Below are 12,338 nucleotides of genomic sequence, written 5' to 3' on the forward strand. Positions count from 1 at the left end.
GTTATTAATAATATTAATATTATTAATATTGACACACTCTTACACAAATTATCTTGTCCCAAACTAGGGTATACACATAGCCTGTACTATGGGTACAAGACAACGATATATTTAATACAATATACTTACTTAAACATACATATAAACATCCACGACTCGGAAACAAACATCCATATATCTATAAAGATTTGTAGCAAAACATAAAAATCAACAGATTTTAAGTCTGCGAACCGTGGCTGCTACAGACGAGCCACTTGCCTATTAATAACCATTCAGAACTCCTACTTATTCAGCAGATTTAGACCAAAAAAAAAAGAAACCATATAGGCAGTTTTTCCTGATGGATTCCTGGACTCCGCCTTGATACTATCATCGATAAATCCGATATATTATCAGAGTTGCAAAGTCTTCTCTCGTTCGTTTGTCCTATTCTTGCTTTAAAAAACTTACAGTTAATATGTATCTTCTAAGATTTATAAGATTCTATCCGTGTGTGCAGAGGAGAAACTCCTCCACGAGGAAGTCCACACGAGTTGGGAGGAGGCGCAGAGACTGGGCGCAGCGGGAGAGCTCGCAGACCAGCTCAGGGCACATTTGCCACCAGGGGTATGTAAATATTATATTTGTATAAATGAGTATTCCTAATATTAGCAATCAATTAAAATGGGCTTATTTTATGTTAGATTATACTTTTAGGCCAAAGGAATACCTCTGGTTAAATCGATCTAGTCTCCTGCTCTCTGAATATTTTTTTTACAAGTTATCTTTATTTATAGTTAGTTATCAGGATACGTTTTACTATTGTATTGGGTAAGTTGCATGTATATTAGTTGTGTAACACAATAAAAAAGGCAATGGAATCTGTTAGCGACAGCAGCATCCTGAAGATGATTGTTGACAGATTGGACTATTCCAAACAAAATCTGCCAGATTGGCTAGTTATATGACATAGGATAAGCAATCTTATTAATATGGACTCCTTGCCTGAAATAAATGATTTATTACCAATTAAATTTATTTTTAAATTAATATTGATATATCTATTGTCACCGATTTAAGAACACCATGCTTACACAGTCGTACTTTTATACGGATGTTAAGTTTAATAACTAAGTATTCAGACGATGTAAAAATTTATTTACATATTGCCTTGTACCAAAGTGCAAAAAACTATAAGGAGAATCATCATCATCACCTCATGCAATAGATTGAAGTAATTTAATGTTTATTTTTTAATTTAATATTTCTAATTTTATTCTCAGGTCCAAGTAACGTTCTTAGGCACAAGACCACGGACGAAAGAGGTTTTACAAAGGAGAATGTATCAGTCTGAGATACAGAAATGGTTGGCCGAAGAGACTGAAAATGAGGGTAGGCGAATTATTTATTTTGCGCTCTGTTCTATTGTATTTTATGATAATTTTATACAAAGAGCCCCGAATAATCTACTGTTGACAGTGACATGTGGGCAGGGTGAAGATGCTATAATAGGTGATGTCGTCCCGGGCGTCGACACACTTCCGCTGCAACTGCCCGATTACTGTTCAAATATTAGACATGGTGTCATAAATGCGAAATTTAGTCTCAGAAGCTTAGAGGTCGTTTCTTTTAAAGTTTTGTAACAGTTTTCAACTTAATCTTACAGTAATTATTTAAATGTTAACTTATATGTGAAATTTTAGTAGGTGGTATTAAAATTTGCTATAAAAAATCCCATTTCATCTTATTTCCTAGACTACAGATTCAATTGCAGTTACGGATTCAGTCAAAAATTAGTGGGAAGCAATACTTTATGTAAATGTTGGCAGTAGTCTGATTCTACACAGAGTAACACCAAGATCTTGACTGATAAAATATGTTCTTAATATATATAAATCCAGTGCCCTGATGTTTGTTCCCAGTGAACTCCTAAACTAATGAACGGATTTTAATTGGGATTACTTCATGGAGTGCAGTTAAGTTCAAATTGAAACATAAGATTATTTCGATATGGGACCCATAATTGTTTTTATTTCCAATATTTGTATGGACATATTTTCTATGAGAGAATTTATTGACGCACGGTTTGACAGTTCTGCTGTGAAACAATTTCATTATAACAACAGGGATATAATATATGAAATATATATATATATTCAGCATATTTTATGAAATAATTCTTGGTGTTATGAAATATTATTGACAAATTCATAAAAAAAAAAACAGTATTTTATTTATCATGTACAGACATCTGTCTCGCGGGTCAGTTAAACAGCTGTCAGATTGATAATATTTTTTTATCTTTTTACCATTAGCTGTTCAAATAATATAAGTAAATGTCTTCGATTCCACCCAGGAAATCTTGTTCTAAGATGTTTATGTGCCTCGGTAGGTAGGTTGTAATTCTTATTATTATCGGCCATATTTTATGCATCATCTATTGAAGATTTTGCAGCGCACGCCCAATACTTATACTAAATCCATTCCTACTCTATGGTTACACCGATGAATAAGGTATTATAGGAAAATGATGTGGAACTAAAACAAACCCCAAACTGCATTGACGTAATGTGCATTTCTATAGGTGAAATAATGTTAAAAATTACAATGTGTTGAGTTGTTGTTACATATATTTTTATATATAAGAGGGGGCAAACGGGCAAGAGGCTCACGGGATGGTAAATGATAAGGCAACCACAAAAGGATGAGGCAAACATCAGGTGTCAAGAGATGCGTTGCCGGCCTTTAATGTATGCTATTTTCTTGAAGCTCTTGTTGCAATTGTTGTTGTCTTTCCCAATATTCTCTTGGTATGTGTGACGTGTCACTTTTTCTGCTTTCACCATCATTGGAATAATTTAATTTGTATTTTTGTTTATTTATTATGAAATTTGTTTTGAAAAATAGGGACAAGACATGCTGGACGTTCAGCTGATGGTAATTGATACGCCCTGCCCATTACAATGCCGCTCAGGATTCTTGAAAAACCCAATAACTCGGAGCGACACTACAATTGCGCTCGTCACCTTGAGACATAAGATTTTAAGTCTCGTTTGCTAAGTAATTTCACTAGCCACGGCGCCCTTCAGACCTAAACACATTAATGCTTACACATTATTGCTTCACAGCAGAAATAGACGCCGTTGTTGTACCCATAATCTAGTCGCCAACCTGTGCAAAGGAGCCTTAACTGGTAGACTTCGATAAGCGGGTTCTTCGTTATACATACGTTCGTTATATCTATAAGCTTTGTTAATATTTTCAGATCTCCAGCCTTCCACGACAGTGACATCGAGCGAGGACCCTCTATCACCTCCCCTGATCCAGCAACCAGATGGCGAAAACCACATACGATCGGCTTATCAGTTGTAAAATACTGTACGAAGACTAACCAGCAAACGCAGCTAAAAATCCGTATTCTTAATGTCTTAATGCGTAATGTATGATCAATTGTATTGTTATCACTATCGTAATAACAGTACACGAAAGAGACAATAATATCTTGATTATTGAAATCGTATTTTAACGCCTATTTTCCGGAACACGGAATTTCGACATTCTAGCAATTGATAGGAGATATCTAGACGTTGTTTTGAACGAAGGAATTTACCTCGAACTGTGCGGCAGTATGTTGAAAATACTAGAAAATTTTGCTTTATGGTCCGTATGAAATTCATACCAAATAAATGTAGATATCTAAAGTAATAAAGCGCTAAAATCGCTTCAAATGCTCTCGCGTTCAGTTCACAGAAAAACAGGTCATAAAACTAAAAAGGCCTTAGAAGATTTTGGGGTTACATTAGTCCAGTCTTTTGGCATGTGAGACGATGTAACTATCGACCGCTTCCTTTAATCGATAATCAATCCCAGACGTGTCCCCTACTAGCAGCAGTCTACTAATTAGTTCAACTGGCACTCGTTTTGAACTAACCATAGTCCTAACCAGCTAAAACTCGCATTGTTTCTGATACTAATTTTTGCTGATGAATTAGAACCAAGACGCATGACTGATACTAGCAACTAGTCCACAAATTTTGACCGCACTTGTTTCAAACTAGTGATAGTGAACTAGCAAGCGCACTCTTACCGATACAACCAAACCAAACAAAGACGCAATCTGATACTAGCACTAGCCCACTATTTAGACAGACTACGTAGTTAAAACTAGCGATACTCACGTAGCTACCGCATGTTTTAAACAATTAGAACCAAGAAGCGATATTAATTTCATACTAGCACTAGTCCACAAATTTTGACCGCACGTGTTTCAAACTAGTGATAGAAAAACTAGCAAGCGCACTCTATTCATTTGAACAATCAGAACCCAGACGCGATCTAATACTAGCTGTCCACTGTTTAGATAGACTAGTTAAAATGTAGCGATACTCAACTAGCTTCCGCATTTTAACCAATTAGAACCAAGAAGCGATATTAATTTGATACTAGCACTAGTCCACTAGTTATAACCGCACTTGTTTCAAACTAGTGATAGTGATCTAGCAAGCGCACTTTTTCGATATGAGCAAACAGAACCAATACGCGATCTGATACTAGCACTAGACCAATATTTAGATAGACTAGGTAAAAAGTAGCTCAACTTGCTACCGCATTTTTTAACCAATTAGAACCAAGAAGCGATATAAATTTGATACTAGCACTAGTCCACTAATTTTGACCGCACTTGTTTCAAACTAGTGATAGTGAACTAGGAAGCGCACTCTTTTCATTCGAACAATCAGAACCCAGACGCGATCTGATGCTAGCATTAGTCCACTGTTTAGATAGACTAGTTAAAGTAGCGATACTCAACTTGCTATTACATTTTTTTTATCAATTAAAACCAAGAAGCGATATTAATTTGATACTAGCACTAGTCCACGAATTATTACTGCACTTGTTTCAAACTAGTGATAGAACAAATAGCAAGCTCACTCTTTTCATTGGAACAATCAGAACCTAGACGCGATCTAGCATTAGTACTCTGTTTAGATAGACTACTTAAAAAGTAGCGATACTCAACTTGCTTCCGCATTTTTATAAACAATTAGAACCAAGAAGCGATCTGAATTTGATAGTAGCAATAGTGCACTAATTTTGAGCGCACTTGTTACGAACTAGTGATAGTGAACTAGCAAGCGCACAGAACCCAGAGGCGATCTGCTACTAGCACAAGTCCCCTATTTAGATGCGACTAGTTAGAAACTAGCTACAGTCAACTAGTTACAATCAAGATTCTAATTTATTAAGCTTAGTATAGTCACTCCACCAAATTGCCTTGATATGTTCCGATAAACTATTTAAATCAACATTCATTTGAAACTAGTGATAGTCAACTTGCAACCACATTTGATAACTAACCCTTAACAATTAGAACACAGAAGTGTTCTAAAACTAACAGTAGTCAGGTATTTAGAAGGTTTCAGTGTAACGATACGTTCTTAACTGCTGTTGCGTTGACCAATTACAACTCCCATCTGTTGTGGTACAAAATTTTTTAGTAGCATAGCAAGGTTTAGGCATATTAGCTTAGTTATTGCACTAGCTGCGGAATCATTATTACTCCATCTCGGCGGAAAAAACCAACCCCCTCATTAAATTTTTTTTCCTAGATTTCTATAGCGGCCAATGTATATCAACATAGATGAAAATGCGACTAATTTATTTAATAAGGTCCGTATCCCAGCAGGCGTCTGAATACATGACCCACGCTCTAGTGTGCCTATAGTTGTTACGGTCTTCATCACTGTGCAAAACATACTACAGATAGTTCAAGTCACCTTGACGCACGGCGCTATGTGTGTGAGTGCTTGTAAATATGCAGCTTTGATCTGTGTGATAATGACGCGGCAGCCGTCGTCCGAGCAATAATAATTATCATCATCGTTGAGCCGCTGAATGTCACTGTCACACAGGTCTAAGCAGCATATTTACAAGCACACGCTCGCATAGCTCCACGCGTCAAGATGACTTGAAGTATCTTAATTACATTATGATTGTAGGAGTAGTTTCAATCGATTAAGAATAATAAAGTTAAAATGTTCATCTACTATTAATATGACTTCAACTAACTATCGTTACATTCAAAGACTTGCTAATTAACAGTATCATAGAATATTAGCGAAAAGCAGCTTTATTAATAGACGTGTTGAAAAATATTTATGTTCGCAGTAGCGAAAAATCGAATTAAATAATTATATAATGCTTCCAGTGGAACCATCCAAATATGTTAATTAATCTCCTTATAGTCTGCATTGTTCTAAGCAAATATTTCAATGATATAGTCACAATACGAGAACAGAAACGTACCTACCTAAACATTTATTGCCAAATGTTTATTTAACTCTCTAAAGAAATCACAGAACAGGTAAAAGAGGTTAGAAAGGAAATAGTTCCTAATTCGTATCGCCGCTTGTCACTCATCACTATCTTTAATTTAACTACAAACCAGGGACCAATAGGTACGCGCGTTACGCACTCAAATAAATCACACAACTTCAATCGCGGGTTTGCTATTGATAGGTTGTCACACTAACGCGAACACTGCGCTCGACGTACAATCGAAATACCGAAATACTAGCAATAAAAGAAGTGTGGGTTTCGCAGAGGACGCTATCCATTGCGGATAACGAACGCACGTTGCTTTATATGCGCATGCATGGGGAGCAATGTATATTTTTTTCTGGCTTATTGCAATAGCATCTTTGTCACGGTATGATCGAAAGCGGAAAACTTCACTTCAGAACTTTATTACAAAAATACTAAAAGTTCCCTCTGATCTAAGCCCTACGAGGGGAAACCACAATTCCGTCCACAATTATTCACTATCAAATATAAACTATCGAGAATGTTGAGATGCTGAAAATTGAAATTGATATATCACTAATATTAATGACAGTATGTAGTGAAATCCGTAGTCTGACGGCGAGGAAAAAAAATTACTCTTAGTCATACTGATGTTACAAACTGGTGTGAGCACGAGTCGGGAATAAAAAATATACCTCCTCGGTCGATATTCGAAGTCTGTGCTACAAGTAATTATATCATATCGCGGCTTTATAACACTATTTATCGTAGCTCCGTTCCAGGCGCTACACATGAAAACATTATAATCATAGTGACGTGAGTGAGATGGTGACTACTGACGTAGTTACATTACCCTTCCAGCCTTTTTTACCTGTTCCATGAAAGTAATCCTCTTATAACTTGGCCCTTTATAGTATATTATACTTACTACAAGTGTATACTGTGTGTCTACATGTTAAGTTTTGTATTATTTCTCTGTTCCTTATGATTTTTTGACAGCATGACATTGACATATTATAAAAATTATACTCAATCGCCTACGATGAACACTAGATTTGCTGTCAGCGTATGTAAATGAGATAGCGATAGTCTGTGACGTGTGTTATGTTTTCATTGTGGACGATTTGTACAACGTATAGACAACAACGTCTCATTCACACCAAATCACTCACATTCAGAATCTATTCAATAAGAATTTAAATTAAATAGTATTGTCCACGGCGGCCATTGTTTGTCGATGAACGATGCCGATGAACTGGGTTCAAACTTCAAACAAAAAAATCGCATACGCGAAAAGGATAGCACATATTGCAGTGTATCTCGCTTACTCTCAATACCAAAGTATATATGTGTCTCTGCCACATTATTATTGTTATTTTAGTGACGTATCTATTGTTCATCTTCTATCTACGATCGCCTAGTAAAAGGTCGTCAAAATATGTCCGAGCAGCGTTGATATTAACTTATACAGATAATATTAAAACATTCATTTGGTGGCACTAATCTTTAAGTTATGAACGAAAAGTCTGGCTTATAGATACGTAGGCAGAGTTTGTTTCGGATTGTGAATCTAGTTATTTATTGTACGTCACTGCAGGATGTACGAATAATATTTTTCGTCTGTTCATAACATTAACTCAGTCGTTAAGTTTGGTCATATGACGCTAGCGTTAGTTCAACTTTCAAGCATAGAATTACATTGCAGTCTAACGAATTTCTCTGAGAAAAAAGCGATTCACTCGATTCTATGAAACGTTCAGACATTGACAGATGACGGCTATAATCTTGTAAAAAAAGGAGATAGCCGAAGTCCACTACGTTTTAAGCAACTCTTTTCTAACAAATTTAGCCGGATTATAATTCGTCGCCAATCGCGATACTGTAATTACTACTATTTCAAACTTATGTCAAATGACTGTAAGTTTCATACTAAACTAAATTTCAGTTTATACTTAGGCAGCCCCGCCTCTTTTTACTCAGTATTTACATCCTCTTTGATTAAGGCTTGTAGGAATCACTTCCAGTAACTTAGTACTCGTTTTATTTTTTTTTTCTTATGAATAAAAGCATTCGTATAGTGTTGTTAAGTGAATTTGGATCTCATTTTGAGGATTTAAGTATAACATAGTGCCTTTTGGTAAATATAACTTGTCATGAGGTATATGTTAGATATTGTTATGATTATTTGGATAGTCTAGTGTATTTGAATTTACAAAACCTGTTTTTGGTACTGCAATTTATTTATTTCCAATTAGCACGGCAGTGCCACTTACACTAATTAGATTATTAAAGAATAATTAAACGAATTATACAATTTCAATGCTCTCCGCGTATCTAAATATTTCAGAGAAGTCCACCCATTCAATGATGGGTGGACATTGAGCATTCTTGTCCAAGAGCGCATTGAAAGATACCAATGTTCTTCGAGTGACGGGAAAGCGTGATAGGCAATACATGTATCCGGCTGGATGCAGATATAACAAACATAAGAAAGCTAAGAAACGAAAGAGAAAGACTGAGTATAGAGGCTTGTGGTTGTGCACTGACGATACTGGCGGCTGTCAAAGTGCTTTTGTACCTGTTTGATATTCGCCATTTTGACGCTGTTGGCCATGTAGCGAGAGTCTGCGGTACTAAAACTCAGCAAACATCGATAGATGGTGGGAAACTATTTACAAAAAAAAATGTGTACTTTATTACGTTGATTCTTGAAGTATAAATAACAAGGAAAACGTTCACGTTTACGTCAACGTCAAAATTAGTTCTCTGGACGCTTTTTTTGTTCCTATTAAAAAAATTGCTGTGAAACATATGGAACAGCCTGTCCAAAGAAAGAGAAAAGAAATAAAAAGAAAATTAAAACAGTCCGCCACGGAATATTTCCGTCCTTATCGGTTTCCTAAATTTCCTGATTTTTTGAGACATTTACTCATGGTTTTTAGTCGGAGTTACAGTTGTCCTTTTCGCACTTGTGTTTGTCTTGACAATCACCCCTGCCCCCTCGTTCGAAGATTGTGGTTATATTAGTTCAATTCTTAGTATGACATAAACCTTAGATAATTTATACGTCTAGATAGTCTCTTGCTGTTAGTCAACCGATAAAAACAGGCCAGGAATATTAGTCTAGTGTGCGTGACAAGCTACGTCTTACACTCGCGACTTGTATGACACTTCGTTTGTGTGCGTGAACTGATCAAAGTCAAAATAAAGATTAATTCTAAATTCAATTTATTTTGACAGCTGTCATTGTCTTTCTAGAAGTATAAATAATTTAAAATATAAACTATCGAACAAGAATTCTATATAGCAAAATGCCTTACTAGTCAACTTAGGCGTAATTCCACACGTAGGTAGGTATTTAATTAACGCAATAAATCGTCGGAAGACAATCATCCATTTCAAGGTTTACTTCTTTTGGCGCGTTATGGACAAAATACCTATCAGATTGAATATTACGATGCGCGCGCATACCGACACCCTGACATTAGATGGTCAACTAGACCATTTGTATCACCACCATGTTACTTCAGCGACCAAAGTCAAAGTCAAATAAACTTTATTCAATTAGGCTTAAACTAATCGCTTTTGATCGTCACTACAAATATTTCCTTTAAATTATTAAATTTACCATGGATTCGTAAAAAGTTAAGCTTGTGAGAAGAACATACAGGAACTTAACGGCTACTCTTTTCAATCAAATAGAGTATTTTACAATGGCTGTAAAATACATAACAAATTAGTTTGTAAGGTGCTGTGTCCAATATATGAGTCGTGTTTAAATAATATAAATTATTTCATTAAAAGTAATAGAGAATTAAATGTATAAATATAAATTATCGTATATTGGATTCATCAACCTTAAGAGCTTGAACTCATTGTTTGTGTGTCTACTGGCCCAGCCGAGAATGGACGAGAATTAAATAAATTTTAATATGTATAAGTTATAAAAAAAATCTCACTGTGTGCGAGTTAAATATTAAAATGTAACATGGAAAACTATTGAAATTTTTGGTTATTCTATTCATTGAAGATTTGAGCTTAAAATATAATTTTATATTTAATAGATATTATTTTAAGTGTAGCAAATTTTTTATTGCAGTAGGTATTCTGAAAAAAATATTAATTTTATATCCCATTATACTACGATTTGGAACTAATTTTATTTTTAAATTTTAGGTTTTGTTTGGTTCATTAGTAGTAAAAATATATTATGCTGTATGTATAGATATAACAATATCCATTCCATATCTATAATATATATAAAATATGTATTACGTAGAGTTAATTCTATAAAAAACATAGTTTCATGGGTATATAGTTCGACGGACAAATGGCCGGTGGGGCAGAAAAGTCCTCGAATAGCGACCACGTACCGGAAGACAGTGTTGGTAGGCCCCCACAAGATGGACCGTCGATCTGGTCAAGATCGCATACGTTGGATGAGGGCAGCGCAGGACCGATCGTCGTGAAAATCTTTGGGGGAGGTCCATCAGTGGACGTCTTCCGGCTGAAATGAGGATGATGAAATTCCAAAAAAAATTGCTAAGTACATAATAATCCCAATCCTAAGCGATGGGTTGCCATAATTGTGGTAGAAATCTGTAAAAAAAACTATGTGATATTGATAAAAACAATAAAAATTTACTATTGTAAATTTGAAATTTCATTAAGTGCACTAATAAAATTGCCTTAGAATTTTGGTAGATTTTAGTAGCATACGAAATTTGCCTTGATTAGATGTAAGAAAATGTTATTTCTATAGACTTTCCACTCAATTCTATAGTTAATAGGGCGAAAAGAACATTACTCGTGTTTTTATTGTTTTTTTTATGATTAACGCGTGTAATTCTAACTGCTTTTACATTCGATTTTGCGTAAAAGTTAAACTTTTATTATTATTTTGGTTAACCCGACGTTTTAAGACCTTTCCAGATCTCGTTTTCAGGGGGACTTATCGCAAAATCTAATGTAAAAACAGTTACAATAACACGCGTTTTAATCTTTAAAAAGTTGATCATTATTAACAAATAGTGGTTCTAAAGGATCTGTCATTGTTCTAAATTCAAACTAATTTAAATAGTTAAACAGACGTACCTACAAATTTTGTAGAATATTATGGTTTACATTTTATACTCTTTGTAAGTTGCTATCCAAAGAGTTTTAATACTTGTAGCGAAGTATTATGAAATAGTTCATGTTCCCAAGCAAAGTGTTCAATTTACATTAATAAGTACTATGATTTACAATGGTAATTAAATTTAATTTTACTATTTTCGTTCCGAATCATTTTGTGATCTTGATCTAACCAGTATTAATATTTATTTGAGAATTTATTTTAACGTTATTTACAATGTTATTAATTTATTTAAATAATTTAAAGTACCTAATAAAATTAATGAAACAATTTGTGTTTTTTTTATTCCTTTGATAACCAAAATCCAAATATAAAAATTTGTATAAATGGCCTACCTCTCTTTCCTCTCCCTTTTACCCCCCTAAACCTTTACTACTCAAAACATTGTCGGGGACCCAGTGCTCGGTGAACGGCTGGATCACTTGGCGTTGCGTAGAGACGTCGCTTCATTGTGTGTCTTCTACCGCATTTATCACGGTGAGTGTTCCGAAGAGCAGCTTAACCTGATTCCTGCCGCCAAATTCCACCTTCGCACGACACGCCACAAGTTAGGATATCATCCCCACGGTGCGGTTTTCAAGGAGCTTTCTTCCACTTACCACAAATAATGTGGGCGGCGGTGATCACTTAACAACAGGTGACCCGTACGCTCGTTTGTCCTCCTATTCCATAAAAAAAAACATACCCTCTGTATATGTAGAAGTAATCAGTTATACCTAACAAACCATTTCTATATATATATATATTCTAAGAAAAAATATATAATACATAGTTCTTCTGTATGAATTATGGAAATTCCAATATTTGTTTTATACGGACATATTTTCTGAGAGAATTTATTGACGCACAGTTTGACACTTCTGCTGTGAAACAATTTCACTATAACAACAGAGAGCATGTTTTACGAAATAATTCTTGATGT

At 34.9% G+C, this 12,338-nt stretch overlaps 1 protein-coding gene across 2 annotated transcripts in view; it reads left to right on the forward strand.

Moving 5' to 3' along the window:
- The window catches only part of LOC126967761 (two pore channel protein 1-like), a 43,509-nt gene extending 31,823 nt beyond the window's left edge, over window positions 1–11,686 (forward strand). For both annotated transcript variants that reach the window (XM_050812437.1, XM_050812438.1), the window contains exons 15-17: window positions 500–606; window positions 1,263–1,371; window positions 3,245–11,686. In XM_050812437.1, coding sequence (XP_050668394.1) covers window positions 500–606; window positions 1,263–1,371; window positions 3,245–3,351 — 323 coding nt within the window. In that variant the 3' untranslated portion in view covers window positions 3,352–11,686. The remainder of the gene's footprint in view (window positions 1–499; window positions 607–1,262; window positions 1,372–3,244) is intronic.
- Window positions 11,687–12,338: the final 652 nt, after the last annotated feature.

This window comes from Leptidea sinapis, chromosome 13 (genome assembly GCF_905404315.1).
Source record: "Leptidea sinapis chromosome 13, ilLepSina1.1, whole genome shotgun sequence".
Lineage (NCBI taxonomy): Eukaryota > Metazoa > Arthropoda > Insecta > Lepidoptera > Pieridae > Leptidea > Leptidea sinapis.